Source organism: Belonocnema kinseyi, chromosome 10, assembly GCF_010883055.1.
Source record: "Belonocnema kinseyi isolate 2016_QV_RU_SX_M_011 chromosome 10, B_treatae_v1, whole genome shotgun sequence".
Taxonomy (NCBI): domain Eukaryota; kingdom Metazoa; phylum Arthropoda; class Insecta; order Hymenoptera; family Cynipidae; genus Belonocnema; species Belonocnema kinseyi.
In genome coordinates this window covers 51,566,517-51,594,405 of record NC_046666.1, presented here as the reverse complement: position 1 = coordinate 51,594,405, position 27,889 = coordinate 51,566,517, and the positions used below count along the sequence as shown (strand labels likewise).

The 27,889-nt window shown below is 23.1% G+C and overlaps 1 protein-coding gene across 2 annotated transcripts in view; it reads right to left on the bottom strand.

Moving 5' to 3' along the window:
• LOC117182274 (double-strand break repair protein MRE11) overlaps window positions 1–27,889 on the bottom strand; it is a 51,665-nt gene that overhangs the window by 21,898 nt on the left and 1,878 nt on the right. For both annotated transcript variants that reach the window (XM_033375393.1, XM_033375394.1), the window contains exons 2-6: window positions 23,088–23,256; window positions 22,857–22,993; window positions 17,806–17,996; window positions 13,188–13,401; window positions 5,689–5,958 (exon numbers count right to left, since the gene is read on the bottom strand). In XM_033375393.1, the coding sequence (XP_033231284.1) occupies window positions 5,689–5,958; window positions 13,188–13,401; window positions 17,806–17,996; window positions 22,857–22,993; window positions 23,088–23,256 (981 nt within the window). The remainder of the gene's footprint in view (window positions 1–5,688; window positions 5,959–13,187; window positions 13,402–17,805; window positions 17,997–22,856; window positions 22,994–23,087; window positions 23,257–27,889) is intronic.

Sequence of the window (27,889 nt, the reverse complement as noted above, 5' to 3'; positions counted from 1 at the left end):
AATCTGAAAAATCTCTATCCCATCCACACACTACTCCTTTCCCCTGCCGAGTGAGTCACGCCTACCCCGAAAGGGAAATGGCTTAATGGTGTAACAATAATATTTCAACTTCCCGAAAATTTCATTAATTTACTAATATCGAAAATTTCGGGTTTTAATATTTTGGTAATTATACAATTTCTTTAATTTGATAATTTTGCTCATTTAAAATGTTTAAAGTTTTCTAGTTTCCGTAACTAACACTTTCGAAATATTTTAATTTCGTTAATAAACATTATCGGCATTATAATTCTTTTTTTGTAGAATAATCGTTTTGAAATTTTCAATATTTGCAAATTTTTTTTGATATTGTTAAACATTCGGGATTTTGCTTTCTTCAGTGAAATCATGCCATTCCATTTATTAATTTGAAATTATTTAAAATTTAATAATATTTTATAAAGTTTCAATCGCACGTTTACAGTTGTTTAACTAATAAGCTTTTAGGATTGGATTAGTTCAATTTTCAAAGTGAAAATCTGCCAATCGTTTAAATTTGAACAGATTCAGAATCGTCTTGTAAATTCAATTATTGTTCAATTTTAAATACTCGAATTACAGTTCAATTTTTAAACTTATTAATTAATATATATTCACAGTTAATCAACTGAAAAAGTTTCATTTTATCAAAAAAAAAAAATCAATTTTAAACGCTAATAATTTTTTTGGTTTGTCTTTAAAACTGAATTGAAAAATTCTTTAAATTGAAAATATACGGTTTAAAATGAAGACCTAAAATGGAAAATTTGCCTATCTGTAAAAAAATTGTTTTGTAAGGAATTTCAAGAGAAAATCGAAACAAGATGACACAACATTTTTAATTATTTCCTAAAATCTTTAAAAAGTATAAAAGATTTCAAGGCAAAATTTTATAATTTTGCCAGATTACATAATTTTAGAACAATTTTAAGAAAGTTTAAGAGATATTCAAAAGTTTTGAAACGATTCAAAAACAATTAAAACTTGTAAAGATTTTTAAAGAATTTTGTAAAGTTTCACGAAAATGAAAGACATTTTTTTCAGGTTCCTAGGAAAAATTAAAATAATTTTTTTATTTCGAAAAATTAATTTGAAGAGATTATTTAAAAAGATTTTAGAAGATTTCAAAAATAATCAAAGAAACGGAAAGATTTTAGGGCAATTTTTTTTTAATTTTGCAGAATAAATAAAAAATCAGAAGGCTTAGAAGGTCTGACAAGATTAAAAAAAATTTATCTTATATTCGTGTGCAAGTTTTAAATAATTTTTTATTTTTAAGAATGAACTTTAAGAGAAAATTGAAAAAGGTTTTTAAAAATAACAAACGATTTCCTAAAGTTTCTAAAAATAGTTTAGAAGATTTTAAAGCAAAATGTATCAATTTGGTAAAAGATTGCAAAATAAAAACGAACAAAAAATGGTTAAATTTACGAAATATTTAGTAGAATTTAAAAGAAGTTTGATTGTAAGTTACATTTTTTTAATTTTAAATGATATTTGATTTTTTTTAAATTCGTCAGTTAAAAATATTTTGGGGAATTTAAGACGTTTTAAATAGATTACAAATATTTGAAAACTCGAAAACATTTTCGAAAACGTATCAAATATTTCTTGATTCCTTCCCAACTTCTAAAAGTTCTAAACATATTTTAAAAGGACTCGAATTTTTCATAATATTTCGTGAACTCCTATATTATGAAAAAAATCTTCTAGATTCTTTTCTGACAAGCCTGAAATAATTAAAAATCTTTTAAATTTTCTCAACAATCTTATGAAAATTATATACACATAAATTTGAAAACAAGGTGACACTACTTATTTTATTCTTTTCAATTCCCAGAACTTAGTTTCAACATGGATTTATTATAGCACTTCGAAAAATAATTTTCGATTAATATAAAAATTCCAAATTTTCAAATATATTAATTTATTTCAGACCGAAAAAAAAAGTTTTTTCTAATTTAAAAGATAACTCTTTAACAAAATAATTGAATTTTTAACATAATAGTTAAATATTCAACCTAAAAAGACAATCTGTCAACGAAAAAGTGTCATAGCTTATGTTTTAATAAAAAAAGAATGAAATTTATACAACAAAAGAAAAGAATTAAAAAAAAAGAATTTCCAATAAATATTTTTCACTCAAAAAATAAATAAATGTTTATCTAAATTATTGAACCTTCAAACCAGAAGACAAATTTTCTTTATAAAATTCAATTTTCAAAGAAAAACTATCACTGCTCAATAAAAAATTAATTTTCCACGAAACTGATGCATTTTTACGTAAAAAAAGGCAATTTCAAACTAAAAAAGATTTTTTTTACAAAATAAAAACTCTAATTTTTAGGTAAAAAATGTCAATCTTGAAAAATGGAAAAGTTCCATTTTCTGTTAAAAAATGAATTCTAAACAAAAAAAATAAGTATTTTCCAATAAACAGTTAAATTAAAAAAAGATTAATTTATAACAAGATAATTAAACTTTCAACCAACGAGATAACTTTTCAACTTAAAATAAAAATCTTTCACAAAAAAAAATGATTTCTTAACAAAGCGATTCAACCAAATGTTTTAAACAAATTAGTTAAATTATCAATCAAAGAAGAACGATCTTTAACCAAAAAGTTGCATTTTCATACAAAAAATGAAATTTCTTCTATAACAGATGAAGTTTTAAATCAAAAAGATAAATTTTCAAAGAAATAGTTGAATTTTCGGTTGAAAAAGATTTTAGTCGAGTTTTCACGATCTAACTATGCATTTTTTAACAAGAAATAATTTTCTACCAAAAAATTTGAATTTTCAATTCAAAAAGAGGAATTTTTAAACAAAAAGAAGGAATTTAAAAAAAATGGTTGAATTCTCTAGCAAATAGTTGAATTGTTGTAAAAAAAATATGAAATTGATCTTAAAGCAGAAGAATTTTGTATAAAAAAAAGTTGAGTTTTCATCCAAAAAAGATTCCAGTTAACTCAGTAACATCAAAAATTGAATTTTTGTAACAAAAAATAAGTTCCTACGAAAAAAATTGAATTTTCAATCGAAAAAGACGAATTTTTTTAAACAAAAAGGATGAATTTTTAACAAGATAGTTAAATTCTCTAACAAATGGTTGCATTTTTATCCAATTTGTAATAAAAAAGAAATTTTTTTTTATAAGTAGAACTTTCATCCAGAAAATATTTCAGTTCATTTTTCAACACGAAAATATAAATTTTAAACAAAAAGTCAATTTTCTACGAAATAGTTGAGTTTTCAAGAAAATAGTATAATAGTTTAATTTCTAACCCAATCGTTTTTATCAAAAAAAGATTTAATTTCTGATAAAACAGGTAAACTTTAAAATAAAAAATACAAAATTTAAAAAAAAAGAGTTGAATTTTCAAACCAATGCCTAATGCAAATGAGACTTATGTACTTACGCATTATTTTCTTTAATATAGGAAGAAGCGGAAAAATTGACATAATTAAAACTTAAAAAAATTACATACAAAATTCTTCTGCTTCCAGATAAGTTTCATAGGTTTTTTATAAAAATGCAACTATTTGCTAAAGAATTCAACAATTTTGTTAAAAAGTCATCCTTTTTGGTTAAAACTTCGTCTTTTTGGTTTGAAAATTCAATTTTTTGGTAGAAAATTATTTCTTGTTAAAAAATTCATAGTTTGATCGTGAAAACTCGACTAAAATCTTTTTTAAACAGACATTTACCTATTTCTTTGAAAATTTATCTTTTTGATTTAAAACTTCACCTGTTATAGGAGAAATCTCATTTTTTGTATGAAAATGGTCAAAAGTTTAATGATTATTTTTTTATTATTTTTTTTAATTGAACATGGAACAACTTGGGGAAAAGTTAAACTGCATTGTGAAAAATTTCTTTATTGAAGGCTTATGTCTGGTTGAAAATGTAACTGTTTAGTGGAAAATACTTTTTTTTTTGGCTTAGGATTAATTTTTTAATAGAAAACGTAAATTTTCCATTTTTGTAAGATTTACATTTTTTAGTTAAAAATTCGCGTTTTTTTGTGGTAGAAAATTATTTTTTAGTTTAAATTTTCCTTTTTTTCGTAAAAATGCATCATTTTTTGAGTGCAAAATTTTTATTTGTTGAAAATTTGTCTTGTTGGTTTTAAAATTCCTCTCTTTTTTTGTATAAATTTCATTCTTTTTTTATTTAAATATAAACTATGACACTTTTTCGTTGACAATTTGTCATTTTATGTTGAATATTCAACTATTATATTAAAAATTCAATTATTTTGTTGAAAATTCCCGTATTTTGTTTAAAAAAACATCTTTTATAGTAGAAGAGAAATTAAAAAAAAAAATTAATTAATACTTTTGAAAAATTTAAATTTGTATAAAAAACATTGTTTTATTCCGCTTATAAAATATTTTATGGTAAAAATATCAAAAGATTAAAATGCTGATATTTGAATATTAATGATTTGAAATTAAAAATTAGTTGAAAAATCAGAGAATTTTGAAACTGTAACGCGTCTAAGTTTTTCGGGAGTGGGGTCTTCTTATTCTACTTCGTGGTATTTATTAAGTAATGTGAGGCAATTAAATTTTGAGATTAGATTTTGAGTCTAACAGTGTTAAATAATTAATGAGCTACTGCTTTGTATATTTTAAATTTCTGAATATGCCTGAGCTAGAAAATAATTTATATTCAACCGTTGATATAACCTGAACAATAAAAATATTGTTAAAAATCATGAATTCTTAAATTCTTTTAAATTCTCCTAAATTCTGTCATATTCTCGGTTATAAAACCTGTTATGTTAGCGTTATGCTAACTATGGTTTTCGTCTTAAACACTTATATTTTGAAAGTGAAATAATTACTGTCTGAACAAGATTTGCAATTTTTTAACCCTTTCTGGTTATATTAACATTCTTCACAAGAATTTTTTTTTGAAATAAAAGCCATTATGATTTGAATAATATATCAAGTCTTTTAATAATTTGGCATTATATAATAATTATATTACTGTTTTTCGTCGAAAATTAGTATTTTTAAAAGAAAAAATTAAGTTTCAAAGAAGATTAACAATCTTCAATAACTGTCTTGTCATGTTAGTGTTTTGAAGTGAACCTCTTTTGGGACGGATGCGAATTTCTTATATCAAACTTCGTTTGAAGATGGAAGTGATTTGTTTTTTTTTTATGGTTTCAAAAAAAAAAGATTATATTCATTCTGAAATTAAGACGTCAATTTCCATCAATTATTAAAAATATTGTCTTTGCTGTTCTATTATTTCAGGCAATAGATACTATACATTACAGAAATTGTGTGTTCATATTTATTTTATATTTTGATTTTAAAATTTTATGAGACAAAAAAAATGGCTTATTTATTTTCTAGTCAAATAAAAAGATTTTACAATTCCTCAGTGGAATGGAATTATCATTCACGAAAAAGTTCTAATCGACCTGATTTAAAATTGCATTACATCAGTTTATATAAAATTTGTGATATTTCAAGCAGATAGATTTCTCTTCCAAAATTTTAAGAGATTCTCAGTAAAAAAATAAATTCACTCTAATTTTCCAATCTTTAAAAATTCCTAGTTTTTCCGTTCAGCGGCCACCCTGTGATTTCTTTTATATAAGTCTCGAATTTTAAATGCTTTTCAGTAATAATAAAAGCAAAAAGAACATACCTGTGCAAAGATCCACAGCTTCTCTTATCAACTCCGTTTCGATGTATCGATCGACTTTTTTCATAATAGCTTTAGACAACGTATCCTTATCTCTGATCCTCGTTGTAATACCATCCATGTCCTTCTTGACACTAATATTACCGAGCACAAAAGGCCGCACAGTTTGTAATTTTATTGGCTTGAATTTGAAATTCGTTTTGTGAACCGATAAAACTCCAACGTGCTTTGTAACTGCCTCGGCTTCACTCAATGATGTCGCTACAGAGCTTCCTGCGCAGAAAATATAATTACGACATTTAATAAGTTGCGTGGTTCCAAAAAAAAGGACCTCTTTTCTAAAAGAGAATAGACTACATTACCGTTTTGGGGGTAAACATTTTTTATTATTTTTTTTTTTTTTGCAAAAGCTATTCATGGGGGCCGTTTTAAGGGGTCCCTACCTTTTTGGGTTTTTAAAAATCGAATTTTTTTATTACATTTTCTAAAAGTATAACACTTGAAAAATATTCTCTGAATATTTCATAAATATCCGAGCATTATTTACGGAGATATACGACTTAAAGTGAAGGGGCTTCGAGCGTGAGCACCGAGCCGTGCATACATCGAATATACTAGTTTTAAAAAATCGAATTTTTTAATTTCATTTTCTATAAGTATAACATTTTAAAAAAATTCTCTGAAAATTTCATAAACATCCGAGCATCATTTACGGAAATATACGACTTAAAGTGAAGGGGCTTCGAGCATGAGCACCGAGCCGTGCATACGTCGAATATACTAGTTTATATACCAGTTTTGAAAAATCGAATTTTTTTATTACATTTTCAAAAAGTATAACACTTGAAAAATATTCTCTGAATATTTCATAAATATCCGAGCATTCTTTACAGAGATATACGACTTAAAGTGAAGGGGCTTCGAGGGTGAGCACCGACCTATGCATACGTCGAATATACTAGTTCATATACCAGTTTTGAAAAATCGAATTTTTTTATTACATTTTCTAAAATTATAACACTTGAAAAATATTCTCTGAAAATTTCATAGAGTCGAGCATTATTTACGGAGATATACGACTTAAAGTGAAGGGGCTTCGAGGGTGCGCACCGACCTATGCATACGTCGAACATACTAGTTTATACACTAGTTTTAAAAAATCGAATTTTTTAATTACATTTTCTAAAAGTATAACATTTCAAAAATATTCTCTGAAAATTTCATAAATATTCGAGCATTATTTACGGAGATATACGACTCAAAGTGAAGGGGCTTCGAGCGTGAGCACCGAGCCGTGCATACGTCGAATATACTAGTTTTAAACAATCGAATTTTTTTATCACATTTTCTAAAAGTATAACATGTGAAAAATATTCTCTGAAAAGTTCATAAATATCCGAGCATTATTTACGGAGATATGCCATTTAAAGTGAAGGGGCTTCGAGCGTGAGCACTGAGGCGTGCATATGTCGAATGTACTAGTTTAAATACTAGTTTTGAAAAATCGAATTTTTTATTACATTTTCTAAAAGCATTACATATTAGAAAAATTTTCTCTGAAAATTTCATAAATATCCGAGCATTATTTATGGAGATATGCCATTTAAAGTGAAGGGGTTTCGAGCGTGAGCACCGAGCCGTGCATACGTCGAATGTACTAGTTGTTGCATGTGTGTTAATTTCTGTAAGGGACCCTCCTTTTTGGGTTTTGAAACATCGATTTTTTAATTACACTTTCTAAAAGTATAACATTTGAAAAATATTCTCTGAAAATTTCATAAATATCGGAGCATTATTTACGGAGATATACCACTTCAACTTTTTGAACTTAAACGCGCTTTTCTCGAAACAAGGTTTGAAAGTAAGTGGCTAAGATATCTGAAGAACGGCTTTGCCGATTGCTTTCACATTTTTACGAACTATCCAAGATATAACGCAGTGGGATTGAAATATCGTTTTTTGTGTTATTTTTTTGTTATGATCAAAAGAGGAGCGCTTTTTTTAGCGAAATATTGACTTTTGACTTCAAAAGTCCGCCATTTCGTGAAAAATCAATATTTTTACATATAATTTCCTTCAATCCCAGGCAAAAACTGTCTACTAACGAATGCCGTTGGATTTTTTAATTTCAGATGAGCCAGACTTGAGCATTTTTACTCGCCGAAAAACGATTTTTTTTATCGCTCGTAGATTAGCTGTAAAGGGGCTTATTTATGACTCTTTTATTACGAAAAAATTATCGTAGCTTCTTGAAATATGTGGTAATTGAATGTTAGAGTATTAGTCACAAAATAAACAGACATGTATCCATAAAAAATCGCAAAAAAACGTTTTTTTTTGTCATCCGAAAAGGTAGAGACCCCCTTCATCAAAAAAAAATTTCCTGGACATTTCTCGGTTTTTTGCCAGTTAGCAAAAAAGATTATTTTTCAAACAAATATTGAATAGTTACATTTTCACTAGAAAAAAATAATTTTTAACAGCAAAAAACGCAAAATTTTCAAGAAAATAATTAAAAGATGAATCTGGAATAATTAAATTTCCAGTAAAAAAAAATTGATTTGCAGCCAAACAAAAAACGAATTTTGAATAAAATAGCTTATTTTTGTAACCAAAGAGATGAATTTTCAATTAAAATTACGAATATTTAATAAAAACAATAAAAATTAATATAAAAAAAGCGTAACGCTCTACCATGTAATTAAATCTTCATACAGAAAAGATGAATTTGGAACGAAAAATCTAGTAGTTGATATTTCAATCAGAAAAGATTCAAATTTTTAACAAAATACATGAATTTTCAGCCAGTTCGCAAACATTTTTCAAGGTCATTGAAATTTAAAAATTCGAACTCTGAAGCTACAATTTTTTCCATTTGAAGTAATAAAAACTTAGCTGAAAAATAAAGCATTTAAAGTGGAATTCTTGAGTTTTAAACTTTTAAAAGAGTAGTTTAAAAATTTTTTAATTGAAAAATTTGTTGACTGCCAAATTAAAAATTTTAAACTTTTATGAATTATAGAGTTCAAAAATTCAGATTTAGATCCAAAATATAAATCCACGTTATAATTTGTAAAGCACTAAATTGAAGAATCAATCATGAATTCAAAATTTAAACATTGAAAATTTGAATTTGAATTGACGAATTGAACGATTTTATTTTTTGATAAACTAAACACGTCTTAAATTACAACATTAATTATTTTTATTTTGATTAGTTTAAAGATGAATTTTTAAGTAAAATTATAACTCTTTGACGAAAAAAAATTAATTTGTAACAAAACAGTAATTCTGAACTAAATAATGAAATCTTTATTCAGAAAAGATGGATTCGGAATGAAAAATGTAGCAGTTGATATTTTAACCCAAAAATATTCAAATTTGTGATCAAATTTAATGAAATTTAACCAAAAAGAACGAATTTTCAGCTAGATACTTAAATTTTTGGTTTAAAAAATTTATTTACAAAATAAAAACAAATAATTTTTAACAAAAGAGTTCAGAATAGTAACATAAAGCTAGCTTTACAAATGAAGAATTCAGGGTGGCCGTTTTAATCGAAAAATAAAATTCCCGGTCACTTTTCGTTTTTTTTCCCTCGGTTAGCAAACATCTTTCACGGTCATTGAAATTTAAAAATACATATTCTGAAGCTAAAATTGTTTTCATTTGAAATGATAAAAACTAATTTTCAATGCTTTAAATTGAAGAATCAATCAATGGATTTAAAATTTGAAATTTGAAAATTTTAAATAAAAAATTGAAAAATTTAACGGTTTAATTACAACATAAATGATTTTTATTAATTTCAAAATACTTCAAATCCTTAAAAATTTTATTTCAAGATCTTGAAAAATCATATTATTTTACATGTTTTGAAATTTCATATTATTTTGGAATTTTTTTCAGAACTTCTAAACATCTTTTGAAATATTTGAATTCTTTCTCATTGATTTTAAATTATGGCAAATTAAAAAAAAAAATCCTTAAAATCTTCCTCGCCCATTTTTGAGAATTTTATCAAATTTTATAAATCTTTTTAAATATTCTCTTAAAATTAATTTTTCAATATACAAAATCATTTTCAATTTTCCTAGGAATCTCAAGAAAATGTTTCTTATTCTATTAGGGCCTCTCACAAATCATAGTTTTAAATGTTTTTGTTCGAAATCTACAAAAATATATATTTTGTTTTAAGTTAGATCGTGGGCTATTTGCACAAAAATTTCGGTATTAATAGCCGGATTTTGTCGCTGCAGGTGGACACTTCGTTTCAATTTTTTTGAATCATTTCAAATTTCAAATTGACTTTTGTTATTTATTTTTTGTTTATATTATATTTATTTATTGTTATATATTGATTGTTATTTATACATAAAAACTAAAGAACTTGACTTATTTTTTTTTTAAATAGAACAATTAAAATCGTGACGTTCAAAGTTTAGTTTTTTTTTGTTTAGTATTGAATATTTAATTTATAATTACTAATTTTAAACAGTCAGATATTTCTAAATATAAAGTTTTTGTTCTTTTGTTGTAGAATATTTTAAACTTAAACAATATTTTATTATTTTGTAGTTATTTAAAAATTGAAAATAGTTTAGAAACTTTCAATTAAAAACGGAAATTCTAAAATTGTGAACTGATTCTAAATCGCCATGTAAAATCAATTATTATTCAAATTTTCATCCTTAAAACAAAGTTCAATTTTGAAAATCATTAATTAATTTATAATAACAGTTGATTAACTCAAATAGTTTTTTATCTAAGATCTTCGATCACAAACGCTTCTAATTTTTAATTGTCTAATTTTTTAAGACTGCATTTAAAAATTCTGTACATTAAAATTTACGCTTATAAATTAAAACCTAAAATAAAAAATTTGTAAAGCGAAAGATTTCCGAAATATGCATTGTAAACTGAATGATACCATAATTGAAAAAGATAAAAATTCAACTGATTATTTAAAAAACGGTTGAAATCAAACTTAGACAGACATTTTTTTTAAAATTGGTAAAATTCCCTGTCAAAAAGTAAATTCATTGTCATTTCCTGGCTTTTCCCGGTGAATTCTACTGTTTTCGGAATTCAAATTTTATTTAGTTTAAATATTACAGGGTGGCCATTTAAATCGAAGAAAAAAATTCCCGGTTTTTTCCCGGTTCGCAAACATTTTTCCCTGTTAATAAAATTTAAAAAATCAAACTATATTCTAAATATTTTTCCAAATAAAGTAATAAATAATAAACAACGAATTAAAGCATTCACAATTGGAACCCTTGAATTCCAAACTTTTAAAATTAAGTTTAAAAGATTTCAATTCAAAAATTGTGTATTCAAATGCTCAATAACTTATACGTATAAATTGGAAGGTACTAACACTTTTAAATTGAACAATTTTAAGTGAAATGAAAATAAACTGCAAAATTTAGAACTTTTATGAATTATAGAGTTCAAAGATTCAGATTAAGTTCCAACAATATAAATCCACGTTAACATTTGCAATAGTCTAAATTAAAGAATCAAGCAAAGAACTTCAAAATTTTTCAAAATTATATTACTTTCAGTAATTTTAAGCTAGACACATTAAAAATTGAATTTTTTTTTTTAACTTAACAGTTCTTAAATTAGAAGTTAAATTATTTTAATTTTAAATAGTCTACACATCCTTCAAAAGCTTTAACATTTTATTTCAAAATGTTGAAAAATCTATAAGTAGTTTAAAATGTTTCCAAATACAAAATCATTTTTGAATTTTTTGTCAGAACTTTTAAATATATTTCAAAATGAATTGAATTTTTTCTATAACTTCTAGAAAATCCTGCAAATAAAAAAAATTAGATTTGAATTTATAAATAAAAATAAAACACTTCTTATTTGTAAAACTATTAGAATAATTTTAAGAGATATTTAGAAGTTTTAAAAAGATTCGAATTAAATTTAGAACTTGAAATAATTTGAAATACTTACAGCCGAATTTAAAATAAAATTTAGATTTTTTCAGATTTCAAACAAAAAATTTAGAATTTTTCTAAGAATTGTAAAAGACTTTAAAAGAATAAAAAATTTTCTTAAGATTCTTAGGAAAGTTGAAAATGATTTTCCACTTTGAAAAATTATTGTAACAGAAATTCTAAGAAGATTTTAAGAAATTAAAAAAATGATCAAAGAAGAACATGGAAGATTTTAAGGATTTTATTTAATTTGCTGTATTTTCAACAATTGTAGGGAAATTTCGATTAATTTAAAAATATATTTAGAAATTCTGAAAAAAACTTAAACAAACTTCGTTTAAATTCGTGTTAAATTGTTATTTATGCGTCAAAATTTAACAATGTCACTTATAAATTTAACCATTTTTAAATAGAACAATTAAAATTGTAACGCTAAAGGTTTGAAAGTACTTCGAAAATCTAAAGATAAAAGCTTTCTATGTAAAAAATTCAGTTTCAAATTGTTTTCTTTTAAATATTTGGTTTCAATTTACTCGTCTTAAACGTACAGTGAAATATTGCTAAATATTAAATACTTATTCTTTTTCTACATTAATAGATTTCAAATTAAATGGGATAAAAATTAAATAATTTAGACTCACAATATTTTAAATTTAATAAAAACCTTTAATTATTACTATATATTATGGATTTATTTTTAAGTTGAAAATAGTAAAACGCCCGTTTACATTTTTTAATAGCTGAACAAATTAATAGAAATAATATATTATTAAATTTGTTTATTAAATTTAATATCAAGGAATACCTGAAACTCTGAATTAAGAATATATTATTGATAAATCATGAAAATTTTTATTTAAAAATAAAATTATCGTAATAAATGATAGATTAATTTCAATTCTTATCAAGACTTTCGGATTGAAACAGTTACAATCTAGAAATTCTCGTCCGGCGGCCACCCTGTTTTTTATTTAAAAAATCTTCGATTTTAAAAACTTATAATTTTTTTAACCTTTAAAATTGCATTTTAAAATTCTTCAAATTAAATTATATGCTTAAAAATTAAAAATCTAAAATAGAAAATTTTTAAAGTGAATGATTTTCGAATTAAGCATTCTAAACTAAATGATATAATAATTTATAAAAATCTAAATTTAGGAAATTATTTAAAAATGGTTGAAATCAAATTTGGACATTTTTTAAAAATTCCCGGTCAAAAAATAAATTCACTGTCATTTCCCGGTTTTCCCCTGTCCCATAAAATTCCCGGTCGTTTCCAGGTTTCCCGGTGTAACTTTTTTACCATTTATACAATTTTGCGGTATGTTGTGATTTTTTTTGGATGGCAGGAATATGATTTTAGTCAATTACTGAAAAATTTGAAAAATATTTTTAAAAAACGTAAAGAAATAGTGGCATTGGTGGACAATTTCGAGAAAATAGCGTCTTTAGTGCCATTTTTTCGAAATAGTAGCAAAATAGTGTGATTGCTAAAAAAAAAGTGTTAAATAGTGTTAATAGTGAGTCCGAGGCTTGAATTTTACGAACCTGGTTGTGAAATCCAATAATCTGCAACATCATAGTATTCTGGAGTTATTCTACATTCGTGTTCGTGGCCCCACATAATAAAATTAAGAAAGTCAGGCAACTTTTCCTCCTTTATGAAATTGAGATTATTTATATAACCGTGGCATGTTCGATTTTGATGCAAGACAAACATGTTGAAACTTTCAGGAATTTCTGTGGCACGCAGCATTTTAAACTGAAAATATACAGATTGTTTTAAGTTGAAAATATTTTGAACAGGGTTTCCAAAGATTCCTAGAAACAAAATTCGAGGACTTTTCCTGGTTTTCCAGGTCAAGAAATCAAGTTTTTCTGGGTCTCCTTATTTTTAAATCAAATTCTCAAATAACCGTTTGTTATACATGCAAAAGATGACACTTTTTTTTACTGATTAACAATTTCTGAATAAAGCAGAATCATACAAATATTAATTTTTTGCCAACATAAGTCGTCTTTGTGATATCTTTGGGAATATTTTTAAATCATTGTAAAGTCTTTAAAATTTTTGATACTTTGTAAATTTTTGTAAATTGTTTTTAATCTTTTGAAATCTTTTCAAGTATTTAAAATATTTGTAAAATATTGAAATTTCTGTTAAATCTTTTGAAATAGTTTAAAATTATTGTAAAATCTTTTAAGTCCTCGAATTGTTTGTGAAATTTCTTGCCTTTTGAACTTTTTTAACAACCTTTGAAAAGTTCTGAAATCTTTGATAACTTAAAAAAAATTTAATTCTTGAAATCATTTGCAAACCTTATAAATTCCTTAAATTGCTTGTGAAATCATTTCCACATCATTTGTATTTACTTGAAACCACTGGAATATTTGACATATTTTTTAAATAAATTGGGAAAAAAATGTCAACTCGTTTAAAATCTTGGCAATGTTTTGTATTTTTGCGTAATGTAACCTTTTTGAAATCTTTTGAAACCCTTATGGATTCTTCGAAATATTTGTGAAATTTTTTGTATTGATGTATAAATCATTGAAATATTGGAAATCTTTTGTAAACCTTGAAATATTTGACTGAAATCTTTCAAATATTCGTGAAATCTATCTGAAATAATTTATATTCATTTTATATCATTAAAATCTTTGAAATTTTTGTGAAATATTCCAAAAAATTAGAAAACGTTCCAAATCTTCGGAATGTTCTGAAATCTTAGAAATCTCGTTTACTATACCCTTTTTAAAATCTTTGAAATCTTTATGAAATCTTCTAAACAAATTTAAAGTCCTTTAAAATCTTTAAAAAAAATTTTTGTATTCAAATGCTCAATGAAAAGAAAAACGTATAAAAGGGAAATTACTAACACTTCTCAATTGAACCAGTTTTATAGGAAATGAAGGTAAGCTGAAAAATTTAGAATTTTTAACTTTTATAAATTATGTGGAGTTCAAAGGTTCAGTCTAAATTTAAGAAATATAAATCTACGTTATGATCTTCAATAACTCTAAATTAAAGAATCAATCAAATTTAAAATTTTCAAAATTTTACAGCAATTTAAAACATTTTTGTAAAATATTTGAAATGTTTGTTAACATTTTAAATCGTTTAAAATATTTGAAATATTTTTAAATCTTAAATAAAATTTAAGTAAATTTTTAAGAATTCTTATGTAATCATTTGATATCATTAAGATATTAGAAATCTTTGAAGAATCTTTTTAAATTCCGGTAAAATTGGTGAAATCTTTTGAAATCTTCTAAGCAATTTTGAAACCGATTTAAATCTTTGAAATGGTTTGAAATCTTTAAAATCTGATGTACTGTACCCTTTTTTAAACCATAGAATTTTAAATCTTTATGTTTTTATGAAATATTTGAAATATTTGTGAAATCTTTTGTATTCGTTTGAAATCATTAAAACATTTGACACTTTTGTTAAATATTTTTGAATTTTGGTAAAATCTTTGAAACCCTTGACATTTTTAAAAAATATTTTGAAACATTAGTGGGGTTCGAAGTCTTTGTAAAATCTTTGAAATCTTCTAAGTAAATTTGAAATCGTTTAAAGTCTTTAAAATGTTCTGAACTCTAAAAACAGGTGTACTTTACCCTTTTTGAAACCTTTGAATTTTAAATCTTCATGAAATTTTTATGAAATCTTTGAAATATTTGTGAAATCTTCTAAAGAAAGTTTGAAATCATTGCAAATCTTTGAAATGTTCTGAAATCTTAGAATTCTCGTTTACTATATCTTTTTTAAAATCTTCGAAATCCTTGAAATCTTCTGAAAGTTTTAAAATCCTCTAAAAAAATTTGAAATCGTTTAAAATCTTAAAATTTTTTGAAATCTTTTAATTTTGGTGTAAATCTTTGAATTGTTAATCTTTATGAAATTTTTATGAAATCCTTGCAAGTCTTTGAAATGTTCTCAAATCTTAGAAATCTCGTTTAGTATACAGTTTTTAAAATCTGTAAAATCCTTAAAACTTTCTGAAAGTTAAAATTTTTTTGTGAAATGTTTTAATTCGTTGTAAAATCGTTTAAAACTTTAAAACCTTTATGAATCTTTTGAAATCTTCTTAAAAAAATTGAAACATTAAAAAAAAGTTTGAAGTCGTTACGAATCTTTGAAATGTTCTGAAATCTTAGAAATCTCGTTTACTATACCCCTTTTAAAATGTTCGAAATGTTTGTGAAATCTTCTAAACAAATTTGAAATCGTTTAAAATCGTTAAAAAAAATTGCATTCAAGTGCTCAATAAAAAAACATATAAAAGGGAAGGCACTCACACTTTTCAATTGAAAACTTTTAAAGGAAATGTAGATAAGCTGCAAAATTTATAATTTTTAACTTTTATAAAATATATGGAGTTCAAAGATTCAGATTCAATTCAAAAAATATAAATCAACATTATGATTTTCAATAACTCTAAATTAAAGAACCAACCAATGAAATTTTAAATATTCAACATTTCATATCAATTCAAACATTTTTGTGAAATCTTTGAAATCTTTGTAAAATATTTGAAATTTTTTGAAATTTTCTATACAAATTTCAAATTTTTTAAATATTTTGAAATCTTTATGAAATTTGTAGGAGATCTTTGAAATATTTGTAAAAACTTACGTAATCATTTGATATCATTAAAATATTTGAAATCTTTGTGGAATCTCTTTAAATTTGGGGTAATATTTTTGAAACCTTTGTGGAATATTTTTTAATTTTGGTAAAATCTTTGAAATGTTTTTAACTCTTTGTGGAATATTTTGAAATTTTCTAAGCAAATTGGAAATCGATATAAATCTTTTAAATGTTTTGAAATCTTTAAAATCTGAACTACTATACCCTTCTTGAAATATTTAAATTTTCAATCTTTATATTTTTATAAAATTGTTGAAATCTTTTTGAAATCTTTTGTATTCATTTGCTATCATTAAAATATTTTAAATCTTCGTGAAAATGTTAAGAAATCTTTGGAATATTCGTGAAATCTTATGTAATCATTTTATGTCATTAAAATATTTGAAATCTTTGTGGAATGTTTTTAAATGTTGGTAAAATTTTGGAAATCTTTGTCTAATTATTGAAATCTGCTAAACAAATTCGAAATCGTTCAAAATCTTTCAAATGTTATGAAATCTGGTGTACTGTATCATTTTTGAAATCTTTATGAAATTTCTATGAAATCTTTGAAATATTTGGAAAATCTTATGTAATCATTTGATATCATTAAAATATTTGAAATCTTTGTGAAATCTTTTCTAAACTTTTAAAGATTTTGTAAAATCTTTGTAATCTTTCTAAAATTTTGTGAAATATTTGCAAAATGTTCGAAATCTGAAAATTTTTGAAATCTTCTAAACAAATTCGAAATTGTGTAAAATCTTCCAAATGTTTTGAAATCTGCTGTACAGTGCCCTCTTCGAAATCTTTATGAACTTTTTATTAAAGCTTCGAAATAATTGTGAAATCTTTTTAAATTTTGGTTAAATCATTTAAATCTTTGTGGAATGTTTTGTAATATTTCGAAATGTTTACAAAATCTTTGAACTTTATGTGAAATCTTTTGTGTTCGTTTGAAATCACTGAAATCTTTTGAAATCTCAAATTTAAACCTTTGAAATTCTTGAAATTTTTGTGATCCTTATGATATCTTTGAAATAATTGTGGAATCTTCCTGAAATATTTTGTATTCATTTCAAATCATTAAAATATTCGAAATCTTAGTGAAATATTTTGAAATCTTCTAAAACATTTTGAAATCGTTTAAAGTCTTTGTGAAATATTCGAAATCTTTGAAATCTTTTCTACTCTTAAAAATCCTTTTAAATATTATAAAAGCTTTCAAGTATTTTGAAATGTTTAGAAGTATTTTGTAACCTTTTGAAATCCGGCGTATATTAAAAAAAACGAGTGGTCAACTCCCCGAAAATGATTTTAAAAGCAAAACAAAAATTCAAATTCAAGGATCTCGTTAGAAATTCAAGGAGATTTCCATGTTTTCAAAATTAAAAAAAATTAAGGAGAATTCCAGGTTTTTAAAGTTGCTAAACACCCTGTTGATGTTTCAAATTTTGAAATCGTTGTAAACAACAAAGTTAAGATAAGGTTAATTAAAATGGGAACATAAATATGTAAAAAATAAAGTACTTGTCCATCTCGAATCATCCTCGCCAATCGTTTGTCATTTATGTAACTCAGTCCGTAGAGCGAAATATAAGTGTTTCCTTTTTTCAAAATCAAGGGTGGTATCTCCACCTGAGTTAGGTCTGTCCATTTTCCAAAATAGTTAACAAAACCGGTTGAAGAAAGCAGATCTAAAGCTCCCATCGCACCCGAACCTGAAAACAATTACAAAGAAAGTCGCATGGAATTTTGAAAAAAGTTCGCGAAAAGTCCCACCAAAATTTTAAATATAATGAAAAAAAGAGGAATAGAAGACACTGAATGATTTAAATAATAGCTTTATTTGTTTAAGAATATAAAGCACACAATTTTTAGGGATTATCAAATATTTTGTGAAAAATCAAAATAAACTTAAAGTTAAAACATTTTTTTCAAAATAGTCATTTTGCTTAAAGGACTCTGAATCAGGGTTTAAAATATTTTTTTCTGAACTGTTAAACTTATGTACAATTACGGCTTTAAATTTAATACTGCATAATTTAAATAGGAATTATATAATTTTTTATCAGGATACTGGGAATAAATTCATAAAAATACCAATTAATTTTTAATACAATTAATTTTTTTGTTTAATACCAATGGCGACTTTGAGCATCTATTTCAAAAATATATATGAACAATTTCGTAACTTTGAAAATTGGGTCAAATATTTTGCATTTTTAAAAAAGTAGTTGAATTTTCAACTCGAAAGAACCAATTTGAATCAAAATAGTGAAATTAAAAATAAAATTTCTAAACAAACAGTTGCATTTACAACCGAATAGTTGAAAATTTAAAACAGACATACAAAGATGAATTTTCAACCAAATGATCAAATTTTCAAACAAAAAAATTAAAATTCAACCAATGTTTTTAATTTCAAAGCCAAAAAGGCCAATTTTTCAAAATAAATTCAATTATCAACAAGAAAAATCTAATTTTCAACAAAAAAGACCATTTCAAACAAAGAACGATGAATTTTGAAACAAATAATTGAAGAAAAAACTATTTCTCAAGCAAAAAAACGAAATTTTTAATTTAAAATCATAAAATTTGAAATTTCTGTTTAAAACAGGTCTATATTGAAAATTTGCAATTGAAAATCCTTCAATTTTTAATTTTTATAATTTAAAATGATGTAGTTTTTAATAATATATTTTTTTAATAATTCAATTTTGAAGGTTTACAATTGAAAAGTCTTCAATTGAAAAAAATGTACAAGTAAAAATTCTTAAATTTTGACGATTTTGAAGATCGAAAGTCAACTTTTCAATAATTAATTAATCTTCCGCTTGCATAATTTTTAATTGTGAATTTCCAAAAGTTAAAACCTTTTCATTACAAAGATTAAAAAGACGAAGTACTACAATTTTGAAGTAAATTTTTTTAAATTTCACGATGCACCAATACAAATTATAAAATTTTGATGATTTTGAAGATTAAAATTTAGTAATTCTTTAATTCAATAATTCGAGTTTTCAATTTCAAATTTCTTCATAGTTTCAGAATTCTTAATTGTAAAACTCGAATCTTGCATAATTTTTATTTATAAATTGTACGAATAAAAGCTACTTGACTTTAAAGATTCAGAATTTAAAGTTCTATAATTTTGAAAACCCTATAATTTTAGGAATGTATAAATAAAAATTCTTCAATTTAGTATATTTCGAAGATCAAAACTCAAGTTTTCATTTCGAAATCTATATAATTTTAGAAATTACAAACGTAAATCATCAAATTAGATTTAATCAATTTATCAAATAATAATCATTCACCAAATAAACTCTTCAATTTTAAAAATAAAAACTGGAGTTTTTAATTCTGTATCTTCCGACACGCATATTTTGAAATTGTAAAATGTCCAAATTAAAAACTTTTCAATTTTAATGATTTAACATAAAAATTTATATTATTTTTAAAAAACTCCATCGGCAATTTTTATTTATAAAGAATTACAATTCAAAATCTTGCAATTTTGAAGTTACAATTAAACATTCTTGAATTTTGAACATTTAGAATATCAAATTTTTTAAATTTGAACGGTTTTTTGCCATTCTTAAATTTTGAACAGTTGTAAATGAAGATTCATTAATTTTTTGGAATAGTTCCATTTTGAAAAAAAATAATTCCATTTACTTAAATTCAAGTTTTCAATTGCAAATCTTCCAAAATGAAAAAATTTCTCAAACAAATGGTGAAAATTGCATAATTTTAATTTCTAAAACAAAACTCGCAAAATTTTTAATTATGAATTGTAAAAATGAAAATCTCTTTAATTTTAAAGGTTTAAAATAGAAAGTTATAATATTTTAATGATTATCGATTAAAAGCTTTTTAATTTAAGAAAAAAATATTTCTCAAGCAAATAGACGAAATGTTTATATCTTAAAATTATAAAATTTTGAATTTCTTTTTAAAACAGGTCTATATTGAAAATTTGCAATTGAAGCTTCTTTATTTTTTAATGTGTATCATTTAAAATGATGTAGTATCTAGTATTCTTTTTTAAATAGTTCAATTGTAAAGATTTATAAATAAAAACTCTTAAATTTAAAAAATGTATAAGAAAAAATTCTTAAATTTTGATGATTTTGAAGATCGAAAGTCAACATTTCAATCATCAAACTCCCAATTTAAAGAAATTAAAAATATTAATCATTCAAATCACAACATTTTTTATTTTAAAACCTAAAACATGCATAATATTTAATTGTAAATTTACCAAATTTAAAACCTTTTAAGTTCGATCAGTTAAAATTGAAAGCTTCTTAAATTTCACGATGTACAAATCAAAAGGGTAAAACAATCTTTCAATAATTCTAATCTCTTTAATTATTTTTAGAAAATTACAAATTACAAAATTACAAAATACAGAATGAAAAGTTCTATAATTTTGAAAAGTAACAACTGAAAACGCTTCAATTTTAGGAATACACAAATAAAAATTCCTAAATGTTGTATATTTTGAAAATCAAAAATAAAATCATTTTAGAAATTACAAACGTAAATCATAAAATAAAAATTAATCAATTCATAAAACAATAATCATTCATCAAATAAAAACTCTTAAATTTTGAAAATCAAAAGTTGAGTTTTTAATTCTTTATCTTCCGACACACATAATTTGAAAATGTAAAATGTCAAAATTAAAAAATCTTCGATTTTAAAGATTAAAAATACAAATTTATATTATTTTAAAGAGACTCCATCAAAAAGTTTAATTACAAAGACTTAAATTTCAAAATTTTGCAATTTTGAAGAGCTACAATTAAAAATTTTAAAATTTGTTAAATTTACAATTTAAAAATTATTTAAATTTGAACGGTTTTTTGAAATTCTTAAATATTGAAAGGTTGTAAATGAAGAATTTTTATTTTGGGTTTGTTGGAATAGTTCCACTATAAAAATAAAAATAAATTCCATTTTAAATCTTTTAAATTGAAATTGATTTAATTAGGTCGACTTTTAATTGAAAAATCTTCAATTGTCAGGAATTTCAATTTAAAAAATTGAATTTTGAAGATATATGAATAAAAATTCTTAAATTTTAAATTTTGAAACAGAAAACTCGCATATTTTTTAATTATTTAATGGTAAAAATTAAAATCTGTTTAATTTTAAAGATTTAAAATGGTAAGTTTTAATATTTTAATGATTGCCAATCAAAAGTTTTTAATTTGAAAGATTTACAATTCAAAATCTTTCAATTTTGAAAATATATAATTTCAAATTATTTCATTTTTAACGGTATTTTATAATTCTTAAATTTTGAATAGTTGTAAGTGAAGATTTTTTAATATTTTTTGAAATAGTTCCATTATAAAAATAGAAAATAATTCCATTTTAAAAATTTGAAATTAAAATTTATTCAATTCGATAGATTTTCGATTGAGAATTCTTCAATTGTGAGGAGTTACAATTCAAAATTATTCAATTTATAGATACAATAAGAATAATTATTAAATTTTTAAGTTCTAAAGTCAAGTTTTAAATTCTAAATCTTCCAAAATGAAGAAATTTCTAAAATAAAGCATGAAAATGGTAAAAATTAAAATAGCTTTAATTTTAAAGATTAAAATTGGAAATTTATATCATTTTAATGAGTATCAACTCAAAGATTTTTAATTTTAAAGATTTTCAATTAAAAACCTTGTAATTTTGAGGAGTTACAATTAAAAATTCTTGAATTTCGAAAATATGTTATACGAAATTATTCAATTTTCAAAATTTATATTTTAGAGTTCTCTAATTTTTAACGATTTTTTTTAATTCCTCCATTTTTAATATTTGCAACTGAAGACTCGTTAATTTATTTGGAATAGTTCTATTTAAAAAAAACATCAATTTTAAAGCTTTAAAATTGAAATTTATTAAATTCGATAAATCTTCAATTAAAAATGCTTCAACTGTGAAGAGTTACTGATGATTTTCCACAAAATAATTGAAGAAAAAATTATTTCTCAAGCAAAAAGACGAATTTTGTAGAATACAATTGAATTTTCATCAAAAAATTAATTTTTAACCAAGAAAAATGAATTCTCAACCAGAAAAGATTAATTTTCACCTTAGACGATGAATTTTCGATCCATAAGGACAAATTTTCTGTCAAAAAAGACGAATGTTCAACAAAACAGTTGAAAAATTTGTACCAAAAACTTTATTTTTGAATAAAATAATTAAATTTTCAACCAAATTTTAAAAGAAAATAGAAAAGAATTGATTTTTGAATGAAAGAAGATGACTTTTCCATCATAAACAAATTTTAAATCCAAAAGGATAGACTTTCTATCCGGAAAACACTACTAATTAGACATTTTCTGAGTATAAAGCTCTAATGAGAAACCATTTAATTTTCAATGTTCCGAATAAAAACTTTATAATTTTTTCCCGTCAATTTTATTTTTAAATATTTTATTATTGAATCAAAGTGAAAGTATAGCAAGCTTCTGAAAAAGGTAAAAAACACGAATAGTTACATTTAAAAAAAATCTTATTTGAACAAAAAAATATAGAAATGATTACTAATTTCTATTTACTTGGATCATCATGGTTTCCATGAATTGAGAAAACAGGAATGCTGATATTTAGATTTGGATCCTCGAAATTCACAGTCTTTTGATCACAGTGTTGAAAAATAATAGCTGGATCGGTCAGTAATTGAATTTTAACATCGCTGAAATATAAAGTAAAAATATAACAATATTATACATGCAATAGAATAATCATATTATTAATAAATTAGGTATATTGCTTAAAAATATACACACCGTGTTCCCAAGCAATACTTTCGTAGTAATTCGATACATTTTGATACAACATCCTGAGGTGGTTTGGTGTCGTGAAAAAGATCGCCGCCGAGTAAAATAAAATCGACTTCGTGTTCTACAGCTAGTTGTAAAATCTCTTCGAAAGTGACGAGACTATCATTCTCTTGAGCTACGATAAAATTATAATGTCCTGTTTTATGATAAATGTTATATTTTTTATGATTTTTAATTATTTATGCTATTAAATAATTTTTTTGAAATTATGTTAGGTCGTCGGCAATATAAAAAAGTCCGACAAAAAATAAAATTGGATAAATAACCAATTTTTATATGTTTAAAGTCGTGCTCACAAAGAAGAACATTGTTTCATTTAGTCTTAATTATAATTAATACTTTAAATGTAAATTTTAAACTATACTCTTTTATGGAATGAAACTGAAAATTAAATATAATATAAGTTTGAGCACCTAAGACAATATCAAGCCTCACATAAAATATCGGGACTAGAAGATTTCAGAAAAATTCAAGTTACATTCAAACGAATACATTCAAAATAAAATAAAGTCCAAATAATTTAAAAATATGAAAAAAACTAAATTGAATTCGGTAAGTTTGAAATCAGCTTAGAAAAATTCAAGGGAATTCAAAATAATTTTATGAAATGCCTAAGAATTCAAGGTGAGGTTAATAGACTTCAGGATCAATTAAAAAAAAATTTTAATTCAAAAAAACCACTGAATTAAGTAGACTCGAAAAAATTTTAATTGATTACAATAATTTTTTATTTAATTTAGAGCAATTAAAAAGAAATCAGAAAAATTAGATGAAATTCATAAAAAATTAAGATGAACTTAAAAAGTAATCAAGTGAATTGAAAACGATAAAAAAATGGAAAAATTTATTGAAGTGGATAGAATTAAGTGTATTTAGAAGAATTCAAAAGAATTTAAAGGTATTTAGGTTAAATCACAAAGAATTTAAGGCGAATTCGAAAAGATATTTGAAAATCTTTTCAAATCTTCGAAATTTCTCATGTCATGTAAAAATTTCTTTGAAATCCATTAAAATATTAAAATCCCTTAAAATGATTAAAACCCTTAGAAATCTCTTAAAATTATTTAAATCCGTTAAAAATGGCTTGAAATATGTTAAAATATCCTAAAATATTTTTCAGTCTTCGTGAGCCTTCAAACTATTGAAAATAATAAAAAAAATCTATGGGAATATTTTAAAATTTCCTAAAATATTTCAAATCTTTTGAAAGCTCTTGAAACTTTGCAAAGCCCTTGAAAAGGCCTGAGAATCATTTAAAATACCCTTAAGTATTTCAAATCCTTTTAAATTACTGAAATTAATAAGAAAAAATTTTGTAACCTTTTAAAATAACATAAATTCTTTAAAATCCTTTAGAATTTTTTAAAGCTCTTGAAAATGCCAAGAATTAAACAAAAATCCTTTAAAATATTTCAACTCCTTTGACTATTTTACCAATGATTCTCAGGGTAAATTAAATTTGAAACTATTAAAAAATAAAAAAAAATAAAATCTATTGAATTAAATAGAATATAGAGTAAATTTAGAGAAATTCAAGAGATTTCCAAAGAATATACGATAAGTTATTAAGAATTCAGGGTAAATTCCAAATGTATTCAAATCTTTAATATCTTAAAAAACACCTAACTTCTCATGAATAAAATCTTTAAAATTCACTAGAATATTATAAAATCGCGTGAAATTCTATGATGATATTTTCTGAAATCACGAAAAATGTATTAAAACAAATTGATTTTTTAAATCCGTTAAAGTCACTAAAATCCTCGAAAATCTTCTAAACTAACGTGAAATCTTTTAAATTATTTTAAAATCTCATACGTCCTGTAAAATCGTTTCATATTTTCAGAAACTGAAGAAAATTCTTTATCCTAAAATATTTCAAAAGCTTTAAATTCCCTTCAAATTAATGAAATTAATTTAAAAAATACTTTGAATCTTTTAAAATCTCCTAAAATCTTGAAAAACTCTTTTAATTATTGAAATCTGTTAAAAATGTCTCGGAATATTAATGAATACCTTGCAATATTTCAAAAAAATGTAATAGTGACTGTGTGGCAGACATTATTTTATACACTTACTTCCTAAAGAAATTCTCTGAATTTCTCTAAATTAAAAATTGCTACTACATAAAAAATTATAATTTAACATTAAAACTGATAAAAAATGTTTTCTATGATAAAAAATTAATTTACCGTCATTTTCACCGTTCTAAATGGAAAGTTTTTAAATTATAAAAACCTTCAAATTTGATTATTTTATAAAAACGTTCAATATAAAAGTAATTTTAATTGGGAAACATTAAAAAGTGAACCTTGGAAATTAAACAAATACAAACTTCATTTAAACATGAAAAAAAAGTAGCCACATACATTTTTAAAAATATTAAACACCTTTAAAATTTAAATCGCTTAAAAATATAAAGTTTTGAAAATGTTAATTATGCTTTTCAAAATTCAACTATTTTAAAATTAATTCCACATTAAAACTTATGAGGGAGAAAAATTGAAAACGAATTTTTTTCAAAATCAGGTTTAAAATGTTCAACAATTTGAAAAATTTTAAAATAAAAAATAATTCACTATTTTTTTAGTTCTAAATAAAGTGAAGATTCGTTCTTTTCATTTTTAGTGTTTCTCATTCGAAATTAATTTTTATTTTGAACGTTCTCTTAGAATAATTCAATTTTAAAGGTTTGTAATTGAAAATTTATCCATTTTAAATGGTGTAAATGAGGGTGAGTTTCTTTTTTGATTTTTGAAAAACTTGTTACGTTAATTACAATTTCTTTTAATAGAATCAGAATTCAAAAATCAAGAATTTCAGCAGCTTTGGAAAAATGAACAATTTAAAATCAAAATTTTATTTCCAAATCTTAAAAAATTCTTTTGTTTGAAATTCTTTGAAATTTTAAATTATTAAAAATTTTTTTTCATAAATTCTAAACATCTTATAAAATGATTAGAAATTTTCCCTCAATTTTTTTTAAATCCTTCAAAATTCAAAAAATATTCTTAAACTCCTTGCAAAATTCTTAAAAAGCTTCGAAACCTTCCAAAATCTATATATGATTTCAAATTAGGCCGTGCACTATTTTTATTGAAACTTTAATACAAACAGCCGTATCTAGCCAGTACATGTAAACACTTCGTTTAAATTATTTGAAATTTCAAATTAATTTTAAATTTGTTCAAAAATTCTAAAAATTTCTTCAACTTTCTGATTTTTTCTAAGAATAACAGGTATTCAATTCTTATTTTTTATATTGAAATTCAACAACTTTAATTACAAATTACATTTTTTTAAATAGAATAATTAAAATTGTAAAGTTGAAAGTTTAGTTTTGAATATTTTATTTATAATTACTATTTTAAAATAAACAGTCAGATATTTTTAAATACCAGTTAATTGTTTTTTTTTCTTAATTGAATAATTTTAAATTAAATGGCTTAAAATGGAATATTTTAGACTAAAATAATATTTGAAAAATAAAAACCTTTGGTTATGAATATATATTTTGTTTAACTTATTTGAAAATTGAAAATAGTTACTTTTTAATTTTTAAAGCAAAATTGAATTTTAAAAATCATGAATTAATTTATATTCACTGTTGATCAACTATAAATGTTTTTTTTATCAAAAATCTTATAATTTTTAACTATATAAGCCTGTTAAAAAAATTAAAAATGTAAATTGAAAATTTTTTAATTGAAAGATTTTCGAATTATGCATTCTAATCTGAATTATATCATAGTTGAAAAAGATCACAATTTAACTAATTATTTAAAGAATGATTGCAATCAAAATTGGACAGATTCGTTATTTCCCGGTCAGCGGCCACCCTGAAATTTTGTGAAATATTTTGAAATTTTCTGAAAAAAATGTGAACTTGTTTACAATCTTGGAATTTTTTGTATTTTGATGTACTTTACTCTTTTTGAAATCTTTTGAAATTCTAATGGATTTTTTGAAATATTTGTGAAATCTTTTGTATTCGTCTTAATTATTGAGATATTTAAAATCTGTATGAAATCTTTTGAAATATTCTAAAATTTTGAAATTATTTACAACCTTTGAAGTTTTAAAAAAATTTTGAAATCTGGTGTACTGTAACCTTTTTGAAATATTTGAAATTCTTGTATTTTTTTTACTTCTCTATGAAATTTTAATGCAATGTTTAAAATATTTGTGAAATATTACTGAAATCTGTTGTATGCATTTGAAATCATCAAAATATTATTTTTGAGAAATATTTTGAAAACTTCTGAAAAAATTGAAATCACTGCAAATTTTTAAATTTTCCGAATTCTTAGAAATCTAATTTACTTCCTTTTTAAAATCTTTAAAATCATTGAAATCTTCTAACAATTTTAAAATCTTTTTGAAATCTTTAAAAATTTGTGAAATGTTGTGAAATATTTTGAAATCTTCTAAAAAAATTTGAAATCATCGCAAATCTTCGAGATGTTCCGAATTCTTAAAAATCTAATTTACTCCGTTTTTAAAATCTTTAAAATCCTTAAAATCTTCTAATAGTTTTAAAATCTTTGTGAAATGTTTGAAATTTTTGTAAAATCTTTAAAATATTTTATAGTCTTCTTAACAAATTTAAAATCGTTTTAAGTCTTTAAAACTTTTTAAATCTGGTGTAAATCTTTGAATATTAAACCTTTATGCAATTTTTATGAAATCTTTGAAATATTTGTAAAATATTTGAACTCTTTTAAACAAATTTGAAATCGTTTTAAATC